At 36.0% G+C, this 25,450-nt stretch overlaps 2 protein-coding genes and 1 pseudogene across 7 annotated transcripts in view; 2 read left to right on the plus strand and 1 right to left on the minus strand.

Annotated features, from left to right (window-relative positions):
• The window catches only part of Gramd2a (GRAM domain containing 2A), a 104,188-nt gene extending 87,074 nt beyond the window's left edge, over nt 1-17,114 (plus strand). Inside the window, exon 12 of the mRNA XM_029481622.1 lies at nt 17,002-17,114. Coding sequence (XP_029337482.1) covers nt 17,002-17,056 — 55 coding nt within the window. The 3' untranslated portion in view covers nt 17,057-17,114. The remainder of the gene's footprint in view (nt 1-17,001) is intronic.
• Nucleotides 1-25,450, plus strand: part of Myo9a (myosin IXA) — a 173,112-nt gene that overhangs the window by 9,168 nt on the left and 138,494 nt on the right. For 5 of the 6 annotated variants that reach the window (XM_029481618.1, XM_029481617.1, XM_021171284.2 and 2 more), the window contains exons 2-4: nt 17,002-17,912; nt 21,669-21,763; nt 24,787-24,849. In XM_029481618.1, the coding sequence (XP_029337478.1) occupies nt 17,073-17,912; nt 21,669-21,763; nt 24,787-24,849 (998 nt within the window). In that variant the 5' untranslated portion in view covers nt 17,002-17,072. Of the gene's footprint in view, nt 1-17,001; nt 17,913-21,668; nt 21,764-24,786; nt 24,850-25,450 lie in introns of those variants that run through there. The other variant, XM_029481619.1, reaches the window with a different exon arrangement.
• Nucleotides 5,750-6,415, minus strand: LOC110302350 (annotated as a pseudogene).

The raw sequence follows: 25,450 nt of genomic DNA on the forward strand, positions 1-25,450 counted from the left end.
TAAATTCTTTTTTTTATTATTCTTTTTTTTTTTTAAGATTTATTTATTTATTATATGTAAGTACACTGTAGCTGTCTTCAGACACACCAGAAGAGGGAGTCAGATCTCATTTCAGGTGGTTGTGAGCCACCATGTGGTTGCTGGGATTTGAACTCTGGACCTTCGGAAGAACAGCTCTTACCCACTGAGCCATCTCACCAGCCCCTCACTTATCTCTTATACTTTAGAATAGTTCTTTCTCATAAGATACTGAAATGCCCTTTTCTATAAGATACTGAAATTGCTTGAAAGAACAGATTATTTTGAAGAATGTCTTGTTTTCTAGAGTTACCTAATTGTTTCTTGGTGTGGTTGTATAATTTGTTCTTTTCTGGTCTCTATTTTTGAATTTAAGGCTATCTTTTTAAGGCTTGTTTAATGTGTTAATTTTTTTGGCAAAGTCTTTTATGGGTAATGGAATATGTCATTATGATATGCGTATATCATCTAGGCTGCAGACCACATGTATGAGGATAGCAATAACTTCTGTCCAACCGAAAATTGTAAACTTAATACATTTTGAAACTCTTTTTCTTTTGGTGACTTGACTGAAATGTTTTTAAGCATGAACTTTGTAGTTGACAGCATGACATTGCAGTTAAGAGGTTGGACAAGCCGGAATGGAGGTACATGATGTTAGGTGTCCCCCTATTAGAGATCCAAGTTTGACAGGGTGTAAGGTGGTATTTGTTATGACTTTGTATTTTAAAAGTACCTTTTTTTACTCCTATAATTAAGTATGCTAACTTATGGGAATTCAGCTTTGACATTGTTCTTTAGTGCTTTAATAATGTCTATTCTTTGTAGGTTCAAAATAAAGAACTCTAATATTAAAGTTCAAATTTCTTTTTTCTTTTGTCAGTGTATTTTAGTAAGGATATATTTATTGTTTGGAATACATAGTACTATTTATTTTCTTGGTGCGATTGGTGCCAGTTTGATATGTATTAGTGTCTAGTTTTTATTTTAGGAATAATTTCTCTTTATTGATTTAATTCTATTGTTTAGATATGCAAAATAGTTGCAAAGTATAAAAGGAGAAATCATATGCCAAGATAAATTTGGGGATCTCATTTATGTGTGTAGTATTTTTTTCTTTCAAATCCTCCATTTATACACCCAAATTAGCATACTGTATGTGTTGCTCCCCCCCCAGCCTCGCAGGGTTTCTCTGTGTAGCCCTGGCTGTCCTGGAACTCACTCTGTAGACCAGGCTGGCCTCGAACTCAGAAATCCGCCTGACTCTGCCTCCCAAGTGCTGGGATTAAAGGCGTGCGCCACCATGCCTGGCATGTGTTGCTTTATACGAGATTTTAAAAAAGTTTTATTCAGTGTGATTTCTGGAGACCATTTCTTATTGGCACATAAAGATTATCTTTTTCCTTCTTTTCTTCACTTTTCTTTTCTTCACACAGGGTATTTCTACATAGCCCTTGCTGTTCTGGTGCTCATTCTGTAGATTAGGTTGGTCTTGAACTCAGAGAGATCCACCAATCTCTGCCTCTACATGTAAAGTACATGAATTCTTTTCTTCTTTTTTCTTTAATTTTAATGCCCCCCCCCTTCTGTCCTAAATCTTTCAGATTATAGAGTTGAAGCAGTCAGTACTTGCCTACTTAGGGAACAGTAAGACTTCTCAGATGCACACTATATAAGGAGTGAGAGATCAGAAACATACTGTAAAGGGAGAGGGAAGGGAAACTTAGACTGCAAGGAATTCAAACCCTAATGTTATAGACTAGGTGTTGGATATTAGGGAACTGAACCCTTCAGACTCTATTTGTCTTTTACTCTAGCAGTGGGCATTTGTGGAGGATGTGAAAAATTATAAATCGTGTTAGTTTAAAAAAAATATGTACTAAGTTGGTTGGAAATGGTGCACAGCTTTAATCCCAGCCCCCTCACTGATCTCTAAGTTCGAGGACAGCCTGTTGTACAGAGTGAGTTCTAGAACAGTCAAGGCTATACAGAGAAACCCTGGGTCAAAACCAAAACCACCACCACCACCACCACCACCACCAACAACAACAACAAAAAACCCCCAAAAACTTAAATAAATAAAATGATGATGTGCACTTATAATTCCAACACTGGAGAGTTGCAGCCATGCAAACTCTTGTGGTGGTCTGGCCATGCAGAATACCTTACTGGCCTAATTGGCAAGCCTAAGACCAGTAAGAAATCTATTTTTAAAGGTTTTTTTAAAAAAAAATTTTTTTAAAGATTTATTTATTTATTTATTATATGTGAGTACACAGTAGCTGTCTTCAGACACTCCAGAAGAGGGCATCAGATCTCATTACGGATGGTTGTGAGCCACCATGTTGCTGGGATTTGAACTCAGGACCTTCGGAAGAGTAGTTAGTGCTCTTAACAGCTGAGCCATCTCTCCAGCCCCATATATTTTATTTATTATTTTATTTTATTTTTTGAGACAGGCTCTCACTATAGCTCTGGCTGTCCTGGAGATCAATCTGGCCACAAATTCATAGAGATCCACCTGCCTTTGCCTTCTGAGTGCTAAGATCAAAAATGTATGAGAATAGCTCAGCTGTAAAATTTTACGTATGTTTTTTTCCTTTCCAAAACACCCTCACATCCTTCCCAACTCTCTAGCACCCAGTTTCATGTTCTTTCTCTCAAAACAAATAGGCAAACAAAAACCCAGAACAAGAAACATATCCCAGAAATGGAAATCAAAAGAAACAGGTTAAACCAAGAATACAAAACTCCAAAACAACCCCCAACCAAAAAAAAAAAAAAAAAAAAAAAAAAAAAAAAAAAAAAAAAAATAAAAAAAAAAAAAAAAAAAAAAAAAATCAAAACAAAGCAAAATGAAACAAAAACTCCACAGAAACATGTTTGAGTTCATTTTATGTTGGCTAACTACTCCTGGGCATAGGGCCTGCCCTGGAGTGTTGGTTGATATACCCAGTGACATTCCATTGGAGAAAATTGATTTTCCCCTTGCCACTAGGTATCAATTCCTGAGAGCTTCTTTATTAGGGGTGGGAGCCATTTTTTCCTTTCAGTACTGGGACCCCCATCTGACTTAAACCAATTCAGGTCTTCTGTCACACAGGTCAGCCTTGTGAATTCATATGTGTATCTGTTTATCTTTATTTTTAAAAAGATGGGTAGGAGCTAGGTAGTGATGGTTCATGCCTTTAATCCCAGAACTCAGGAGGTAGAGGCTGGGGGAATCTCTTGAGTTGAAGGCCAGCCTGGTCTGTAGAGTGAGTTTCAGGACGCTGTCTCAAAAAACTGGGTAGGACTAACTCTCCCCAAATTTTGTTTTTTTCTTGTTTGACCTTTGATGTCCACCTGCATGCACTCTACAAACCTGCACCTGCACACACACCCTCACAAATCTTAGTAGTCACATGCAATTACTTTTTTCCATTTACATACATTTATGTGAATGTTTGAGACTGTATGAAGAACATACACAGTTTAAATATTTTTGATGTATTTGTGTCATTGTCTAGCCCAGCAAATCAAAATAACCCATTTCTATCTTTACTTTGTCAATATATGTCCCTTTGTAGAAGCTTTTGTCCTAATTCACAAACATAACCTTGCTTTACTCCTTCCTTTTCCTTTTTCTTGGTGAGAAGGAATGAACTTAAAACCCTGTGCTTGCTTTCTGGTCATATACTTTGCTACTGCTGAGCAAAATCCTTGACCCAATCCTTCATGATTTTAAATGCCAGTAGTATATTCCTAAATACTGTAGTTCTCCTTATTTTTAAACGTATGAGCTGAATAACTCTGTATATTTTATGTGATAGAAATTGAGTTCATCATAGTAATTGAAAAATTAATTACAGATTATTGTAGTCATAATTTATTAGATCTCATTGTGGTAAATCTATCCATTAGATTATATGCCAGTTAGCCATTCTGGTTTTGATAATCATTTGAATTGATTTTAATTTCTTGCTCTTATAAGACAATGATAGAATGGTGTGCATGCTTATATCTAATAATAACACATTTGCAGATATTTTTGAAAGTTTGTGTGAACAGAATTGCTTGGTCACAAGAGAAGATAGGTCATAAAGGATGAGCAAATTAAAACTTAGATGATGACAGAGGGGTTTTAGTTTTTACTTTTACCAACACAGTATATGAGAATTTTCCTTGGACTGGATCCTCCTCAAAATTAGATACTGTAGATTTAAATTTTTTTGCCAACTGATAGTATCTCATGATTTAAATAACTGAAACTACATCTTTTCTACCTTTTATTTTTCTTTCTTCTTGTCTGTCTGTCTTTCTTTGTTTCTTTCTGTTTTTTATTTTTTTAGGTTAGTCTTCTGTAGTTCAGGCTAATCTAAAACTGGCTTTGAAGCCTAGATTGGTTTAGAACTCCAGATCCTCCTGCCTCAGCTTCTTGCGTGCTGAGACAATTCAAACAATTCTATACCTCATTGTTTGAATTTCTTTTTGTAAATTACGTTCAAGTTGTTTACTTATTTTTTTCCATTAAGGGTTCTGTCTTTATTACACTTATTGCTAGGAATTCTATATGTGTTTTAGATATTAGTTCTTCTATATCTATATAGTTATATCTGTAGCAAGTTATTTGTTTCTGCCCCTCCTCCCAAATAGCACAGGCTGGCCTCAGACTTGCTGTGTTGTTGAGGGTGAACTTGTCATAAGATCTTCTGTCTCTACCACTAGAGTCCTTATCTGTCTGTTGTTTCAGATGCATATTGTCCTGGCAAGCTTTTATTTTGGTTCTGGAGATCTGAACTCATGTATGTAGTCAATGCTTGCTCAACTTTATCCAGGGAGACATCTCTCTAGTCCTCTAAATCACATATTTGGATCCAGTTAGAGATAGCTATATATTTAAAATATTATTTTCTAATTATATAAAAGCAATATCCTTTATATTTTTTAAAATTACAGAATTATAGGTTATCTTGGGTTCTTTGGGTTTCATACAGTTTTATTTCTGTTGGGACGAGTGTGGTGGTACAGGCCTCTAATCGCAGCATTAAGGAGGCAGAGGCAGGTGGATCTCTGAGAGTTGGAAGCCAGCATGGTCTACATAGTAGGTTCTAGGATGGCCAGGATGGGTATGTGCCTGAGTATGCAGGTGACCAGGAAAGCCAGAAGAGTGTATTGGATCCTCTGAAGCTGTAGTTACAGGCAGTTGTGAGGCGCCTGACCTGGGTGCTGGGAACTGAATTGGAGTTTTCTGTTATGCTTTTGGTGTATTCTTAAGAATTATAATCTAAACTATATTTACGCTCACCTAGATTCCCCTCTGCTGTTATACTGTAGGAGCTTACGTTTTTGTTTTATTGAACACTTTTTCTTTTGTCTGTCAAAATTTGGTTGAATGATATTTGTGTGGGTCTATTTTTTTTCTGTGCCATTGACGACTTATTTTGAAGTATTATTCTATTACGTTTATTATTGTGGCTTTTGTACTGTAGTATCTAATTTTGTTTGCTTCTTCACTATGATATTAGCTATTGCTAGCCATTTATTTACTTATTTGGTTATTTATTTATTGGCAGGGTTTCATGTAGTCAAGACTGGTCTTGAACTTGCTATATAGCAGAGACTGGCCTTTAACTCCTTCTGTTTCTAGTTTACAAGTACTCGACTTTTTGAACATATACCATCATACCTGGTTTCTTTCTTTCTTTCTTTCTTTCTTTCTTTCTTTCTTTCTTTCTTTCTTTCTTTCAAGTAGGCAAAGAATTTTATTAACCCTTTCCAAACTTTATTCCCAGGCTTCTTCAGCTTTATTTGCCGCAAAGAATAATGAATTAGGTATAAGCGAAAACTGAAAAGAGCTGCAGTGATCGGGGGGTTTGGGCTTAAAAATATTAGAGATATAGATTTTATCAGATCCATAATAAACAAAAAATTTTTAAAAAGCAGTCATGATATAAAATAGCTGCTCCTGTAATTTCTGCAAGGATCACCTTCTTCAGAAGTTGCTTCAATTCAGTTTGCCTCATACTTAGAAGCCTCATCAAAATTCTTCAGCCAGTCTCCTTAAACTAGTCAGACTGTCTGCACCGAGCTGGTTGAGGATGCTGAGAAGCATTTCTGTCAGCCGCTTTGTCTCAGCGTGGCCTGTAATGGTGAAGGTGTTCACTGCCAGAGACGCCTTTACTTTAGGGTTGTTAACATGGATCCCAGTTCCTTGGTTTGTAAACATGTTCACCTCTTCAATACCAGAGATATTGTTTACCCCTAACTTCTTTAAGGAGAACTGCAGTTTTTTATCCTCTGCTGTGGCTGTTCTGTGAACCACCTTCTTCTTTCTACGAGCAGTTCCTTTCCCACCAATGCGCACTTGTGCCTGCAGTTTGGCGAGTTTCTTCAGGTTCGTGATCGTTTCTTTCATCTTGTCAGAGTGGAAATGGTGCCGCGCGGGGAACTAAGGTTCATGCTCAGGGGGTCTCGGGCAGACCAGCTGAGAGAAGGCGCACACACGCCTCCTGGTTACTTTCTATATTAACTTTTTAATAAGTTTGCCCATATCCAGAAAGTAGCTTTGCTGAATTTTTCTTCGTCTTTTTTCCTTTAACTAGGGATTGAGCCTAAGAGCCCTTGAACAATGCTAGGTCAACACTGTCATTGAGTTAGACTACCAGACCTTTATTTTTTTTATTTTTATTTTGCTGTTTGAGATGATCTTGTTACATTGGTTGGGTTCCTTTAGACTTGCTATGTAGTCCATATGAACATTAAACTTCCCACCACAGGGTCTCAAGTAACTGGAATTACAGTTAGTTTCTTGTTAGTAGCAAGGCCCTGTCTTGCTGAGGTATTAATTGGGATTGCATTGAGTTTACAATTTGTGTAAAATTTGCATTGTAAGGATATTTATCTTTCTGTTTATATCTACATTTGTTGGCATTTATTTCTTTCAAGAAAGTTTTATAGTTTTCAGTTTGGAGGTTTTCTGTATTTTTTTGTTAGTTTTATTGCTAAATACTCTTTATTTTTTTAATTTTTTTTTTTGGTTTTTCGAGACAGGGTTTCTCTTTATAGCCTTGGCTGTCCTGGAACTCACTTTGTAGACCAAACTGGTCTCGAACTCAGAAATCCGCCTGCTCTGCCTCCCGAGTGCTGGGATTAAAGGCGTGCGCCACCACCGCCTGGCTGATACTCTTTTTAAAAAATCTTTTGTAGATACTGCTTTTCAAATTTCCCTTTTCATCATTGAGAAATATATTTGCTTTTTGTGTATAGACATGTGTCCTTTGAACTCTGGATTCATTCGCCAATTTTACATGTTTGTGTATTCCTTTGTGTATTCCTGAGACTAGAGGTGATTTTAATTTTTCCCTCCTTATGACTTCAATTCTTTTTCTTGCATCTTGTCACTGTCTGTCACCTCTATTACAATAGTGAATAGAAATGATGAGAGTAGATATAGCTATCAGGTTTTTAGTGTTTCTAGTATATTCCTTCCTGTAGATTTAGAATTCTGTTTGACATAATTTTCTTTCTGCTATTAATGAACTAAAATTCTTTTTACATTTTATGAATTTGATGTGTATTGGTATTGATTCTCTTGTCTTTTGTCTTTCTGAAAATAAACATTTTAATCTAAATGTATCAAGGACATTTTTATTGCTTTCTTTTTTTTTAAAAAAAATATTTATTATTATACATAAGTACACTGTAGCTGACTTCAAATGCACCAGAAGAGGGCATCAGATCTCATTACAGGTGGTTGTGAGCCACCATGTGGTTGCTGGGATTTTGAACTCAGAACCTTCAGAAAAGCAGTCATTGCTCTTACCTGCTGAGCCATCACGCCAGCCCTTTAAAGGACATTTTAATCCCATCAAGCAGGAGGTAGAGGTGGGTGGATCTCTGAGTTTGAGGATAGCCAAGACTACACAGAGGGACCCTGTCTGGAAAAGTAAAAACAAAACAACAACAAAAACCAAACCAAAGAAAAGGATATTTTTTTAGAGTCTAGATTTCTATGTTGGCAGATTGTTTCTTTTAGAAATGTGTTATCTCATATTTTTTAGCTTCTGTTATTTCTTATGAAAAGCAGCTGTCAATATTGTTACTCTCAAAGTAATGTGTTGTTTTTCTTGGGGTACATTAAATTATTATTTTTAAAAAAATATTGTTTTATATGTATGGGTGTTTTGCTTACATGTATTTATGTATACCACATTCATTCTTGGTGCTTGCAGAGACCAGAAGAGGATGTTTGATCTCTAGAACTGGAAGTACAGACACATCTGAGCCTCCATGTGGGTGCTGGGGATCAAACTCAGCTCCTGCAGAAGACTTTCTAGGACTCTTTACTCTGCTGAGCCATCTCTCAGCCTTGCTTTTCTTGTCTTTTCTTTTTTAACCTTTGATTTGCCATAGAAAGCCCAGTTTGCTAATTTGTTTTGTTTTGTTTAGCTGAGTTTGGGACCTGTGGCTTTATGTATGAATATTGGAAAAGTTCTGCAAACTTGAGACTTCTGTGCTGTGCACTCCCTTTATTTTTCCTTTAGGATGGTTTGGAATTGTTTCACTTGTCTGACTCTGATCCTTATCCCTTTTTGTTTCTCCTTCTCTCTCTCTGTTTTATTTTAGATGCCGTGCATTGATCTTTTTTAATCTGAATTTATAATTTATGCATGTATATATATGTGTGTGTTGTTAAGCCTATTCAGTAACTTTTTTCAGTAACTTTTTCATCTTAAATGTTGTTTTTGTTGTTGTTGTTGTGTTTTTTTGTTTTGTTTTTTTTTTTGAGACAGTCTCATTATATAGTTCTAGAACTTGCTAAGTAGTAGAACAGGCTCACCTTAAATATATATTTTTTGCTGAGTCTTACTCTTCGGGTCTTTTTACTTTAAACTTATACTTCTCTGCCAAAATATCTCAAATCATTTCCCTTCCCTATTGGTATATAAAATATATTTTTATAAGATTTGTTTTAAAAGCCATTCTATTTGAGTAATAAGTAGCTTTTTTCTTTTTCTTGTTTCTGCATCACAGTTTCATGGTTTCTTAGGTATATAAATATTATAGGTACTAAGAACAGTACATTTCTAACTGCTGATTCTTGGAAAAAGGCATGTTAACTAAAAGGGTTTTAAACTAATGTATTTTTTTTTCCGACCTGGAATTTACTTATGTACCGGTATGCTACAACCATAGTTAGTTTAGGTTTTATTTTATGTTGTGTTTATTCAGTTTCCACTTTGTAACAAAATATGCTATTTAAGTTAGTTTCTCTTTCTATATATTTGCTTTATGTTATACCTCTGGTTTTTTTTTTTTTTGTTTGTTTTTTCCAGACAGGGTTTCTCTGTCTAGCCCTAGCTGTCCTGGAACTCACTTTGTAGACCAGGCTGATCTTGAACTCAGAAATCCACCAGCCTCTGCCTCTGCCTCCCGAGTGTTGGGATTAAAGGTGTGAGCCACCACTGCCCAGCTGTCTTCCTCTTCTACTCTTTGATTAGTACACAGTGATTTATGTTCCCATCCAAGAAGTAGCCAGGCCTGACCATGGTTATTTTCCAGGGTCAGGCAAGATGGAATTAATTCAGTGTGTTGTGGCCATAGACTAATTGCTCCATTGCAAAGACTTTAGCTTGTGTATGGTAGCTTTGCTTCTAAAACTCCTGAATTTAAATCTGTCATGCCAGTCTAAGGATTGATTGTTTGCCCCTGTGCAACAATCTTGAGTTTAAGAGTTGAATTATACTTTTTACTGTTTACTTAGAAAGTAAAGTCTGGAATTGAACTTGTTTAGGTTTTGGGTTTTTGTTTTTGTTTTTGGTATTCTCAGCTGTCAGATGAGTTTTACAATTTTGATTTTATAGTGTATCCAGCACTTTCTTTTTCTATAAGTAAGGGATTTTGTTATGACCTATATTCAGACTAGAATGAAAATTCTCAGCATTTCATTTTATTAGTTTCTTAATTTTTATAGATTCAAAAGCTGTTGTCATGCTCTTAAAAACTAATAGATTTGCTGAAACAATGGGGTGACTTAAGTATTTCATTTTTTTGTTTTGTTTCTGATTTTCACTGAAGATAGTAGAAACTACAGGAGTTTATGGTTAATTTTATTTATTTATTTTTAAATTTATTTATTTTTATTTTTTGGTTTTTGAGATAGGGTTTCTCTGTATAGTCCTGGCAGTCCTGGAGCTCACTCTGTAGATCAGGCTGGCATTAAACTCAGAAATCCACCTGCCTCTGCCTCCCAAGTGCTGGGATTAACGCATGCAACCACCACTGCCCAGCTTCTTTATTGTTATTTAAATATAGTAATAATGCTTTGTCAAACCTCCCTTCCCATACTTATTTTTTTCCCCACGAGATAATCAGCTTTTAAAAAGGCAAGTAATGTGAAGGAAAGTTTTTCTTTTGTTTTTGGAAATGTATGTGTTGTATCTGAGCTTTATTGTAATTGATTTCATAATTTTCAGAGCATTACTGCAACTAGAAACTTGTATGAAAGTAAGTTTGTTTATAACTACTTTCATACTGTAAAGGCAGACTGAGTAGTTAGAATAGAGACTACATGACCTGCAAAAACATAACATATTTACTGTATGAACTTTACACACACACACACACACACACACACACACGCACATGCACACACTCTTAATAACTTTGGAACTAGACTTTGAATAAATACCGGTGAATAGCATTTCAAGTTAAATTAGTGCTCCATATTTCAGTTACTGCTTTTTACCTGTCTTTCCAAAAAATTTCATGGAGTGTCTTTGATATACATTTGTACTTTTATGTGGAGGGCAGAAATTGATGTTGGAATGTCTTCCTCAGTTGTTCTCCACCTTTTTTTTTTTTTTTTTTTTTGTTAAGAGATTTATTTAGGTAAAACATTCATGCATAAAATATTTCTTATAGCCTGGCAGTGGTGGTGCACACCTTTAATCTCAGCACTCAGAGGCAGAGGCAAGTGGATTTCTGAGTTCAAGGTCAGTCTAGTGTACATAGTGAGTTCCAGGACAGCCAGAAAACAGAAACCCTGTCTCAAAACAAAACAAAACAAATAAAAGATTCAGCTATTTATATTTTGTATGTGTGTGAGAATGATTTGCTTGCATGAATGTCTTCATATCATGTGTGTGTTCAGTGCCCATGAAGATTAGAGGAGGGTGTTAGTTAAACCCCTGGAACTGGAGTTCTAGCCACGTTGTGGATGCTGGAGTTGAACCTCTCGAAGGGCATCCAGTCCTCTTAACTGCTGAGACATCTTTCCAGCCCCTCCATCTTATATTTGAGACAGTTTTTTTTTTTTTTTTTTCCTGATCTTAGATAGGCTGGTTGGCCAACAAGCTTCAGGGATCCCCTTTTCTCTACCTATCTAATTCTGGGGAACTATAGACAGTCCCTTGTTTTTTAAATATTTGTCTAGGAATCCCAATTCAGATTTTTAGTTTGTATGGCAAAACACTTAGATCAAGTCGTCTCCTCAGTTCCCAACTGGAATATTTTTTAAAAACTGGCTATCAATATTATCATTTTTTAAAATTATGAAAATCTTACACTTACGGGTATTTTGCCTACATGTATGTCTGTGTACCATATACATTCTTGGGTAGCCTGCAGAAGGTAGAATTGTCGATCAAGATTCCTTAGAGCTGGAATTACAGTGATGGGATTTTTGAACCCTGGTCCCCTTGGAAGAACAGTATGTATCCTTAATTCAAGGCTATCTCTCTAGGCCCTGTTAGAGCTCTATGTGTGTGGTTGTGCATGTCTATAATCCCAGCACTTGTGAAATGAAGGCAAGAGGATCAGAAATTCAGGATAGTCAATAGCATTTAAGGATAGTCTGGGATTTATGAGACTGCCTTAAAAAATAAACACAAAAGACAACAAAAACAGAAACAGGGACTATTATTTTACACTTATTTCTTTAAATGTGTGTGTGTGTGTGGGGGGGCATGTGCGCACTCCCCCTGCCTGTGTGTGGTGGGGCACAGTAGAGTTCAGAGGACAGCTTGAATCCTTCTTCCATCTGGGTCTCATCTTGAGCCATCTTCTTAGTATCTTCTTTTGCATTTAGAATGGAACCCCAGACTACAAAGCACTGTGTAATATGATCTTTTTGAATGTCTGACCTCATCTTTTTACTACTTTCTTCCTTGGCTTGAACTACAGTGATTCCTTTTCATTTCTCAAAAGTTCCAAATTTGTTCTTGATTGAGACATTTTGCCTTCTTCACTCTTTGTAGCTTGAAGCATCTTTCCAAATTAGTATAATTGGCTTCAACATGCCCTCTAGGCTTTACTGCCTTGGAGAAACTTCTGAATGTCTCTGATAAATAAATTAGCATGCTGGAACTCTTTAGTATAATAATGATAGGCAAACTGTTGCCTACAGGCCAAATCCTGATGGTGGCTTGATTTTTGTCCTGAGAGCTAAAAATAGTTTTTTGTTTTTTTTTTTTTTTAATTTTTAAGGCTACAAAAAGAGCAAACAAGCGAAAAACATTAATGTGAAAGACTCTTTGTTCTTCAAAGCGTAAAATATTTACTATTAATCCTTCCCTTTACAGAAAAGTACTTTCTGAAATTATTTTGTTAATTTCTTTCCTAGTTTTGCCCATTACTCCACCCTCATGCTTTCTTGTTGAGTCTTGGAATGTTGATTGTGTGAAAGAACTGAGCCTATATATATATATATATATATATATATATATATATATATAAAATTGCAGTTGAAAGGTCAGAAAAAGCAAGTGATAAAAATGGTAGTTGAAGCCGGGCAGTAGTGGCACATGCCTTTAATCCCAGCACTTCACATTTGCACCTTCAATATATATAATTATGAGAGTTGTTCAGTCACATGAGCTGATTGTTTAACAAACCACTTCTGTCTATTTTGGAAGAAGTATCAACTACCTTTTTTTTTTTTTTTCTTCGAGACAGGGTTTCTCTGTGTAGCCCTGGCTGTCCTGGAACTCACTTGGTAGACCAGGCTGGCCTTGAACTCAGAAATCCGCCTGCCTCTGCCTCCCAAGTACTGGGATTAAAGGTGAGCGCCACCACGCCCGGCTCTGTGCCTTAGATTTGAAAATGCACAGGCATTTAGGGAAAGGGACATGAATGAAGTATATATTACATTTCCTGAGCCATGGGTATAAGCTTCTGGAGAGAAGATACTTTCAGTGTCTTTATAGTAGCTGTGTCTATGTGTAATTATGCCTTTATAAGTTTCTAAGGATATAATTTACAAGATTTAAAAAGTAAGCAAAGTTAAAAAAAAATAAAGTTTAAATTAAGTAAGAACTATATGAGGCTACTTTTCTTAAATATGAGTTACTTAAAGAATTTGGGTTTAAGAATAAGAGGAGTGCTCTTACAGTTAAACTCAAGGTTTCAAGTATTTTGTTTTCAAGCAAACACAGTTTATTGTTTCAGACATCCTTATTTAGGAGGTCTTTAGGAAAATGAACATAATATCATTAGTTGAGAAGTTTTTTGAGTCTTAGACAACTGGAATCACAAACTAGATCCCAAGGTGTATGGGTTCTTTACATTTCTGCATCCCAGTAATTTTTCCTCTTTTACTGTCTTGCCTCAATTAAGTATATCTGTCTTTAACAAGATCTCCAAATGTGCAAACTTTATGGAAGACATAGGTAGCTATGGATATATTCACTGTAGTTCTGATTCCCAAGACACATCAAAAGAAATACTTAAGTGCAGGTTAATCTGAAATAAATTTTAGGATAAAAATAAAATGTGAAGAGAGTAACTCTTATTTTGCTTTACTTCTAAATTTGCTCCTGCATGTGAGTAATATATATTATTTTCCTACCTATAATTGCCATTTCCTGATTTTTCTTCTAACCCTGTCTTACTTCAAATGCTAAGTTCTACTCAGTCCATCTGATCTGTTGCCTATGTTGACAGTTGTAATAGTTTGACATTTATTGTATTAATCCCAACCCCTTTTTTAAAAGCTTGAGGACAAATTTTTGTTACAGCCTGAAAGAAAAATCCAAAGGCAAGAAAGTTGCCTGGAGGAAGGAGATGGAGAAAAGGAAGAGAGAAAACCATGACTTTCTGAGTTAGGCAGGGAGGATTGGTAAGCAGCCACATGCACAGAGGTGGAGTAGAAGCTTCAGAGAAAGAGTAAGGAGTCCTAAAGTGTCAGGAAGTACATATCTACACATGCTTACATACTTACATAGACATCATTAAAGTACACACAATACCGTTCATTATTAATAATTATTAATTACACAATTAATAACAACAATTGCTCACTACTAATACATCATTAAAAATAGTAATGTCTTTGAAAGTGTTTTAATACTTTTATTAGAAGGAGTAAGTATTTTGAAGCCTCTGTCCCTCCTCTCCTCCATTTTGGTGGTGATTGTGTTAAATATATAGCTCACTTTAGTTACATCCAAATTTTTTTTATGTTTGCCAGAAGGATAGCAAGTGATCTTGATCTGAGCCATCTCTCAAATCCTAACAAAGCCAATTTTACAATATTAGTTTTTTCTGTATGTTTGGAAGTTCTGCATGCATGTATGTATGAAAGTTCATGTGTGTGTGGGCTCTTTAGTGTCTCTTAATAATATTCTCTATCCTATTTATTACGGTAACTTCTCTTACTTAACTTGGGGTTTGTTGTTTTAGTTTCTTGATTGTCAGTTTGTATTGGAGAGACCCTGTCTTTGCTGCTCACATGCTGGGTTGCCTTGCTTATCTATCTTTGAATGTGGCTTCTGGAGCTCTCAGCTCTTGAGATGCTTGTGTCACAGGGATGAACTTGTTGAGCCACTTCTTTTCCCATGGTACTAGTTTTGATCCACGAGCATGGGATATCTTTTTATATTCTGATGTCTTCAGTAAAACCTTTTCATTGTAGCTATTCACCTCTTTTTAGGCTGCTGTGAATGGGGTTGTTTGCTGATTTGATTCCCCCCCCCCAGCTTGCTTATTAATGCTGTATGAAAATGGCTTGTTTCCTATACGTTGATTATTAATTTATTTTATTTTGCTACTGCTGAAAGTGTTTATCGGAACTGAGAATTTTCTGGCTGCATCATCTTTAGTGTCTTTTTTTTTTGATCCCCTCCCTCTTTGTCTTTCTATGGTGTGTGCATGAGTGTGTATGGGTGTTTGCACAGTGTGTTTGTATGGAGGCTTTGAATGTCCTCTTATTATTGTGCACCTTTTTCCTTTGAGGAAGGATTCCCTGAACCTGGAGCTTATTTTTCATCTAGCTTGACAGCCAGCAACTTACTTGCAACACTCTCATCTGTAGCTGCTCTGCTATCTTACTACTTTGTTTTCAGTACTTCAAATTCTCTTTAATAGTCAAAAGATGCTCATGTAAGGAAAAAAAAATCAAGTTTCAAACGTGCATAACAGGTTTGCAGTAAGGCTGTATGAAAAAAAATGCTTAAGAAGCATACCTATAATGCTCATTCAAATTGATAAGGAAAAGAGAATTCATGAAAAGGGAAAAATAAATGACCAGCTGACATGGCAAATGAAAGGATTAGAGTAACCTAGACTTACTAATAATCAGAGAGATGCAAAATAAAATGAACTAGCCTGTTTAAATGTATTTTGGTTGTGTGTGTGCATGCATATGCAGTGTACCACAGCACCTATGTAGAGTTCAGTGGACAACTTGAATGAGTTGGTTCTTTTCATTCCATCATATAGTTTGCCAGGCATCAAACTCAGGTCATCAGGCCTGGGAGAAGCACCTTTATCCAAATAGCCAGTTTACCAGACCTCTTTTCATATATTAGACTCAGTTCTGACAAAATTAATGTTTGATATGGAGGCAGAAAATTTGAACTCTTTCATTCTTGCTTCCAGAACTATTGTTTAAATAACTTTTTAAAAAATATCTGCCTTCTTCCATGTTTTTATATAGCATAAGGTCCATGGCCCATATTAAAGGTGTATCCCCCTGCCTCAAGGTCCAGATCAAAAGGTGTGTTGTCTTTCCACCTCAAAGGGCCAGACTAGACATAAATCACCCACTTCAAACCAAGTAGTACATTTCTTTCTTTTTTTTTTTTAATTATTTTCTTTATTTACATTTCAAATATTATCCCCTTTCCCCGTTTCCCTTCTGAAAACTCCCATCCCATTCCTCCTCACCCTGCTCACCCCCTACCCCTCCACCATACATACACCTGCTTCCTGGCCCTGGCATTCCCCTATACTGGGGCATAGAACCTTCAGTGGACCAAGGGCCTTTCCTCCCACTGATGACCGACTAGGCCATCCTCTGCTACATAGGCAGCTAGAGCCATGAGTCCCACCATGTGTTTTCTTTGGTTGGTGGTTTAGTCTCAGGGAGCTCTGGGGGTACTGGTTAGTTTATATTGTTGTTCCTCCTATGAGGCTTCAGACCCCTTCAGCTCCCTGGGTACTTTCTCTAGCTCCTTTATTGGAGACCTTGTGCTCTGTCCAATGGATAATTGTGAGCATCCACTTTTGTATTTGTCAGGCACTGGCAGAAGCCCTCAGGAGACAGCTATATCAGGGTCCTGTCAGCAGGCTCTTGTTGGCATCTGCCGTAGTGTCTGGGTTTGGTTTATGGGATGGATCCCCAAGTGGGGCAGTCTCTGAATGGTTGTTCCTTCAGTCTTTGCTCCAAACTTTGTCTCTGTAACTCCTTCCATGGGTATTTTGTTTCCCCTTCTAATAAGGATTCTGAGCTTCTGGGCTAATATCCACTTATCAGTGAGTGCATATCACGCGTGTTCTTTTGTGATTGGGTTACCTCACTCAAGATGATAGCCTCCAGATCCATCTATTTGTCTAAGAATTTCATAAATTCATTGTTTTTAATGGCTGAGTAGTACTCCATTGTGTAAATGTAATACTTGTTCTTATACAGTGAGTTTATGTCCAGAAAGCTGTAGTCAATATGGTTGTTAAAGCTTTCATTTTTGAAAACAATATTCAGTGTTTCTATCTTTTGTGTTCCAGTTCTTTTGCCAAGAAAATGGTTTGCCCAGTCTTGACCACATACTGTCCTTTCTGATGGGACAAGATCCAATATGAATGTAAGTGATGGAGGAAGACGACGCTTTGAGGATAATGAACACACATTGCGAATATATCCTGGGACAATTTCAGAAGGAACAATTTACTGTCCAATTCCTGCCAGAAAAAATTCCACAGCTGCTGAGGTGATTGACTCCCTTATAAACAGACTTCACCTAGACAAGACAAAATGCTATGTTTTAGCAGAGGTAAAGGAATTTGGTGGAGAAGAATGGATACTCAATCCAACCGACTGTCCAGTTCAGCGAATGATGTTGTGGCCCCGAATGGCTTTGGAAAATCGCTTGAGTGGAGAGGACTACCGCTTTCTTCTGAGAGAAAAAAACCTTGATGGATCAATTCATTATGGTAGCCTTCAGTCATGGCTACGGGTAACCGAAGAACGCCGCAGGATGATGGAGCGGGGTTTTCTTCCACAGCCTCAACAGAAAGACTTTGATGATTTATGTAGCTTGCCTGATTTGAATGAGAAAACTCTCTTAGAAAACCTCCGGAATCGCTTTAAGCATGAAAAAATTTATACTTATGTTGGCAGTATTCTAATAGCTATTAATCCATTCAAATTTCTTCCTATTTATAACCCCAAATATGTCAAAATGTATGATAACCACCAGTTGGGAAAACTTGAGCCCCACATATATGCTGTGGCAGATGTAGCTTATCATGCGATGCTTCAGCGCAAAAAGAATCAGTGTATTGTGATTTCAGGAGAGAGTGGTTCTGGGAAGACTCAAAGCACAAACTTTCTTATTCACCACCTTACTGCTCTCAGTCAGAAAGGATTTGCCAGTGGAGTAGAACAGATTATTCTTGGAGCTGGACCAGTACTTGAGGTAAGGTATATAGAAATAGTTTTCTCTCCCCCTGCTCCCCTTTTTAAAAAAAGATAAACTCTCTCTACATAGCTCTAGCTTTCCTGTGTCCAGCAACTCACTATGTAGACCAGGCTGGCCTTGAATTTACAGAGATCCACATATCTGTCTCCTTAGTGCTAGGATTAAAGGCATGTGCCACCACACTCAGCTAGAAATAATTTTCTTTCTTTTTTTTTGTAGTTTTTATTATTTTTATTAATAGCAGAAAAAGTATAAAGTGAAAGAGTTCTTTTTTTTTATTATGTATTTTCCTCAACTACATTTCCAATGCTATCCCAAAAGTCCCCTATACCCCNCCCCCCCCCCTTCCCTACCCACCCATTCCCATTCTTTTGGCCCTGGCATTCCCCTGTATTGGGGCATACAAAGTTTGCAAGTCCAATGGGCCTCTCTTTCCANTGATGGCCGACTAGGCCATCTTTCGATACATATGCAGCTAGAGACAAGAGCTNNNGGGTACTGGTTAGTTCATNATGTTGTTCCNNCTATAGNGTTGCAGATCCCTTTANCTCCTTGGGTACTTTCTCTAGCTTCTCCATTGGGAGCCCTGTGATCCATCCAATAGCTGACAGTGAGCATCCACTTCTGTGTTTGCTAGGCCCCGGCATAGTTTCGCTAGAAATAATTTTCTTAAATCTTCAAGGAAAGATTGGTAAATGTGAGAAGATGACATCATTTTTAGTGGCCAAGGGAAGCTCTAAGTGGCAAAGAAACAAGGCAGATATGATACTCATTTATTTTTGGAAGTGATTCTTATAGGAGTTAGGATTGCTTGTCACTCAGTGATAAGAACACTACTTGATATGTGTAAGCCATGCATTCTAACACTAGTACTATCAAAAGAAAAAAACCAAAAAGAGTTTCTTTTGAATCACTGGAATAGTAGCCTATCTCTTTACAAAGAAGCAGGACAAAATTCTGTTTGTATTTGGCTCGACAAAAAACATGAAAACTGGAATTCAATATAATGTGATACTTCTGGAAATAAAGTTTCTCCAGGGTGTGATTATTAGTTTTGCTACTTGTTTTTGGTTGTTTTGTGACTTTGAACTAATATTTTAAATACTGTATTCTTTTTTACATATAATTCTCTGTTGTTTTTTGTGGTTATGAATGAATGGGAACATTTAAAGATGCCCACACATATTAATGCTCTCAGGTTTTTCTTTGAGGGTTTGTATTCTTGTTGAAGCATTCTTTTTACCCTTATTAAGGCTGCTAAGAATCAACTTCATTTTCTCTTTTATTTTCTGTTTCATTAAGCCTCAAATTCAAATACAAGTCTGAGCACTTTCCTGAATATACATATATATTCCTTGACATTTGCAAGTGTCTTACATGCACATAGCTTTCTACATGTATAGCAATCTTTAATGCTTTATAAAAGAAATTTTGTATTATACATGTATAGCAATCTTTAATGCTTTATAAAAGAAATTTTGTATTATTATTTTATGTATATGAATGTTTTTGCTGCATGCATGTTTGCATGTTTGCAGTGCTGGCAGAGACCAGAAGAGGGTATTGGATATCCTGGAGCTAAAGTTTTCAGTGGGTATTAGCCCCATCAGAATTAAATCCTGATTCTTTCAGAGAGCAGCCAGTGCCTTTAACTGTCAAGTCACCTATCTTAGCCCTGTCTTTCATACCTTTTTTTTTTTAAGAGTTATTTATTTATTTTATGTATATGGGTACACTGTAGCTGTACTGATGGTTTTGAGTCATCATGTGGATGCTAAGAATGGAGGTTGCTTACTCTGGTCAGCCCTGCTCGCTCCTGCCTAAAGATTTATTTATTATTATATCTAAGTACACTGTAGCTGTCTTCAGACACACCAGAAGAGGGCATCAGATCTCATTACAGATGTTGTGAGCCACCATTTGGTTGCTGGGAATTGAACTTAGGACCTTCAGAAGAGCAGTCAGTGCTCTTAACTGCTGAGCCATCTCTACAGCCCTTTCATACCTTTTTAAGCCTGTTTTATACATGTAATTATGAGGTCCACTTTATTATTACCCTCCACATTATTATTACCACCTTAGGTATTTTTAGTGCTTAAACAGTTGCCTCTGATTGTTTTGGAGAAACAAACATGATGGTGTAATGGGTGTGGAGAGGCTGTTTTCAGTGAGTGATCAGCAAGTCAGTTTAGATGAAGACAACACTTGGAGACTTTTTTTCTGGAAATGCTAGACAGGTTAAATCGTGGTGACCAGTGCTGTGGAAGAACCTCAGCCTTGTTCTAGTGGTGTCAACACCATTTGTCATTATCCCCTTGCCTGGTATACACTTTGGGTGATGATACAGAGGACATATAGTTGTCTTATCATCTGTACAATAGCTTTGTTTTAAATAGATAATTATAGTACTTTACTGGAATTTCATTTGTGTACTTCTAGAATGATCAGTTTTTATGTAATTATTTTCTTAGCCTTTTCTGCTTTGCAAAATGCTTTAGTATAAACTTAAGAAATTTGCTGCCCTTGGAATATGAAGAAATCTTGACATTAATGAGATTATTTTATTTTAAAAGAATTTGCTGTATTTAATGAGCCTCTTTGTGTGGCTTCAAGCCACCAGCATACTCCAAACCCTTCCTCCTCCGGAAAAAAATAAAAACAAAAACAAAACAAAACAAAACAAAAAAACCCTACTCCACATCCTGAATTTCCTCCTTAGCTTTTCTGCATAAGCATTTTGTCTTCACAATGACAGGATGCTTATGCAGCATCACGTAGTGATGGGGCAGCCCTGTTCCTGTTTTTGGCATCATTTACCCATGTCTGCTCACTCACCAACGTCCAAAGTTTTCCACAGTTGACAGGCAGAAGCTTTGGTTCCTCTTTAACTGGTAATGCCATTTAGAATCATATTCGTTGTATTTGGTCCTGTGGTGATTTAAGCCATCAGCATTTCCCGGGCCTCCTGGGTACTTCTGGTGTTTACAAATGTGGCTATTGCTATGGCTTCCATGACTCTGAAGTTGTTGGGAACAAAAACCCTTGTTTTTGTTTTTGTTTGTTTGTTTGTTGTTGTTTTTCTAGATAGGGTTTGTCTGTGTAGTCTTGACTGTCCTGGAATGATCTTTAGATCAGGCTGACCTCAAATTCACAGAGATCTACCTGCCTCTGCCTCCCAAGTGCTGGGATTAAAGGCATGGGCCTGGAAAAGAAACATATTTTCATTTTACTACTTTTGTGTATGTGTATATGAATATATGTGTTATATGTACACATGTATGTACCTGGAAGTACCTCTAGACATAGAAGTAGAAACAAGACAAGCATATTGTTCTACACTGTCACTGTCTATCTTCATTCCTTTGAGGTCTTTCACTAAATCTGGAACCAATTGAATGGCCAGCAAGTCTCAACCTTCCTCCTCTCCATCTGCCTATTGTGTTGGAGTTACAGGTGTTGTGCATCCCCATAATGGGCTTTTTACAGGAGTGTTATAATATGAATTCACATCATACTTGCATAGCAAGTGCTCTTAACAACTGAGTGATTTTTTTTTTCAGCCCTGTATATTAAGTTTTAAAAATGGAGATTCATTTTTACTGAATTAGAATAAGGTGAAAAATCTTAATTTTTTTTCAGCCTTTTCTTATTTTCTTTTATTCTATCTCAAATATACCTTACTGGTTTTTCTTAGTCTAAAGACTAACGAATGTTTAAAAATTATTTTTAAATAAAAACCATTTATTTTTACAGGCCTTCGGAAATGCAAAGACAGCTCATAATAATAATTCAAGTCGTTTTGGCAAGTTTATTCAAGTAAATTACCAAGAAACAGGCACTGTACTTGGGTAAGTACTGCCACTTTAGAAGCACCCACACATACACACACATGTATATATATTATATATGCACATATGCTTGGTACATATACACATACACACATTAAAATCTAATTTATTTTCAGTGTATGTGTATACCAATTTATTTCCAGTGTATGTGTATGCCATGTAAATTCAGTGCTCTTGGAGGACAGAAGAGAGGGCATCAGATCCCCTGGAACTGGAGTTACAGATGGTTGTCAGCTGCCATGTGAGAGTTAGGAATTGTACCCAAATCCTTTGAAAGAGCAGCCATTGCTCTTAATTGCTGAGTTATTTCTCTAGCTCCTGGAGCATATTTGTATTTAGTTATTACTAGTTTCATAAGCTATGAATTATGATATTTATATCTGCATAGTTTTTTCCCATGTTTTTAGTGGGTTCAAACTGAAAAAATTGTAGGACTAATTATAATGAGAAAGTTGTAAGACTAATTATAATTCTTCACATGCTTATACTTGTTACCTGTTGACAGTTGCATGTATTTATTTTCTAAAGTTTATTTTCAAGTTAGGAACTGATCCTTTATTTCTGAAGATAATCACATTTTTCTATATATTCAAATTAGTATTCTCCCAATCAAGGTATTTGATTTTGATACAATAAAAAGCCGTATATTTTCTGTGATGAGTCATCTGATTGTCCTAGCAATGTATTTTATAGGTTAAAGATTAACAGTATTCTTTAGACCAGTTTTAGATTTGTAACAGAAGGAAATGGAAATTACAGAGTTCCCATATATCATTTCCATCTCTTCCAGCATAGCTTTCCTTGTTAGAAATTTTGTGTTGGTGTGCTCTGTTTGTTAAAGTTGATGAGCAGTGTTGTTGCTACATTTTTATTAATTGTGAAATTTATAACTTGTATTAATGTTTGCTCACTGTGTTTTACATTCTTTTGGCTTGAGAACTACAGAGATGCTATTTACAGTTTCCATTTTAGTACAGACAATATAGTTTTACTGTGCTAAAAATCTTTTGTGTTTGGCTTATTCAGCCTTTTTACCTTCTAGGTCTTTGTAACTACTGGTCTTATCCTGTCTCCACACTACTTTTTCCAAAATGTAGAGTTGGAATCATATTGTAGCCTTTCAGTAGCTGAAATGCTATTATGTTAATGTTGCATATTAAATCTCATCAAAGTTGTGTTTGGGATCTATGTAGATAAACATGTCTTCCTTCTGAAATGCATTGTACTTTTTTTCTCTCTCTAATATTGAACTATTTTGCATTTCAGGAAAATTTCTCAGTACAAACTCACACATGAATATATACCATACATGTAAATTGTTATTCTTCTATTTTATAGTTACTATTATGATTTTTATACCCATATAATAGGTAGATGATAGCTTGTTTTTTATGCTATTTGAATTATACCTCAATCTTATGTATTTCTGTGTTTAAAAGAAAAACATGGCCAAAACTACTGTGCATATAATGTTTTTGCCCATCTTTGAAGAACCTAAAACCAATGTTATCAACAACCACAAAAGTCCATGGGAGATGTTCAATAGCAGTTTCATAGGTCATTTCTTTTCTTGATTCTTGAGACTTACAAAGTTTACAAAGGCTCAGTTGGTACTTTTCTCTTAAAGTGGGATATAGTCAAGGAGTTCGGCTTATAGTTGTGTTTCAGAAGAGAATGGCAATAGGTAAAGCCATGTGTATTGCTTTTAACCCCAAATGTAATAATAATCTTCATTGCTTAAGATAGTTTTGTGAATTAGAAAATAGATGTCTAGTTTCCTTTATTGAAGGAAATGCAGGCTCTTAGGGTTGATTTCATAAAAAAGTTTAAACATTTTTTTCTATGGTGAACACAAACCGAGTAAACAATATATTTGGATTGAGCATTATTAACTCATTTTTTACTTATTAAGCATAGATATGTGGGGTGCATTTTGAGTATCAGGCATTGTTTTAAATATTGGAGATTAAGAAAACCTATGTAAACATGTTTTTTGCCTTTGTCTTTTTCATTGTCTTTTTGGGGAAATAGATACGAATATAGGTTGATTATAGTAAATGATAAGTCGATTGAAGTATGTTTCTGGAGGCCTTATGAAAAACATTGGTATTTATGTTAAAATTTGCCAAGTGAAAGGACAAGAAAATAATTTTTATGAAGTGAGAAATTGTCTTTAGTAAATGACTGTCATCATAACAAGAGCTTATATTTGAAGAGGCAAGAAAAAAATGTGTATAGCATTGTCATAGAACTTAGATGGTCAAATTGAATATAAAACTAATTATCTTGACATCGTGAGGTAAATTTTAGATAATTTTATTTAAAAAGTCAAATATACACAAAATAGAAAAAATAGAGCAAGGACATCCTAGGTAGATTCAATAATGATTACGTCTTAACATATTTAATCCATTTGTCTCTTCTTTTTCTTCAACAATGATTAAGTTGTAAACATATTTAATTCATTTGTCTTTTCTTTTCCTAAGCTGGCTTTAAATAAAGTCTCAGGCATATGTGATCTGCTCAGCACTGTGCTGGGCAGATAAATGTAGAGGCATAATATGACCATCTCATTCTCTGAACTGATAGCTTGTGTTCTAGTAGAACTCATGGATTAGGATGGAAGGAAAAGAGATGTCTAGGAAGTAGTAAAACTGAAAGTCAGGCTTTGTAGTGAAATCAGACACGGGCTCATATTCATATGATGCCTGTGTTGCTGATTGCTAGTAGATGATTTTGATTTGTTTTTGTTTTTATTTTTAAAACAGGGTTTCATTGTGTATTTACTCTTGATATGTTCACTTATCTCATGCACTAGCCATTTGATGACTTAGGATTTTGAGAATTTAACATGGATAATGCTAATATCATCTCTAACAGTTAGAATGGTGGATGTGTAGCTGTCATCTGATAAATGATCCTTACGGTTTTGAACTGTCTAAATAAATAAAATCTACCTTATATTAAACTTTATTATTTATATAAACTAATTTTTATTATATCAACCAATTTATTTTTTTCAGGGCCTATGTTGAAAAATATCTTCTGGAAAAATCTAGACTTGTTTACCAAGAGCATAATGAACGGTATATGTTTTTATTTGTATTCTGTGGTCCTTATTCCACTGTATATTGTTCACAGATTTTACATTTATATTAACTACTATTTCTTTCTTGGGTGGAATGCTATATTTTTAAATTCAGTTGGAAGATTTTTATTGGATATTGTCTTAGTCAGGGTCTCTATTCCTGCACAAGCATCATGACCAAGAAGCGAGTTGGGGAGGAAAGGGTTTATTCAGCTTACACTTCATCACCAAAGGACGTCAGGACTGGAACTTAAGCAAGTCAGGAAGCAGGAACTGATGTAGAGGCTATGGGGGGATGTTTCTTACACTAGGCTTGCTTCCCCGGTTTGCTTTTTTTATTTTTTTATTTTTTTTTCCTCAAGACAGGGTTTCTCTGTGTAGCCCTGGCTGTCCTGGAACTCACTCTGTAGACCAGGCTGGCCTTGAACTCAGAAATCCACCTGTCTCTGTCTCCCAAGTGCTGGGATTAAAGGCATGCCCCCCCCCCCCCGCTAAACCTTGTATTCTTGAATGAGTTTCATAGGCACAGTGTGTATCTAAGAGTAATAAAATTAATTTAAAATTTTTGTCAATATACAAAGATTTATACCAATGAAAAC

The sequence above is a fragment of the Mus caroli genome, chromosome 9, assembly GCF_900094665.2.
Source record: "Mus caroli chromosome 9, CAROLI_EIJ_v1.1, whole genome shotgun sequence".
Classification (NCBI taxonomy): Eukaryota; Metazoa; Chordata; class Mammalia; order Rodentia; family Muridae; genus Mus; species Mus caroli.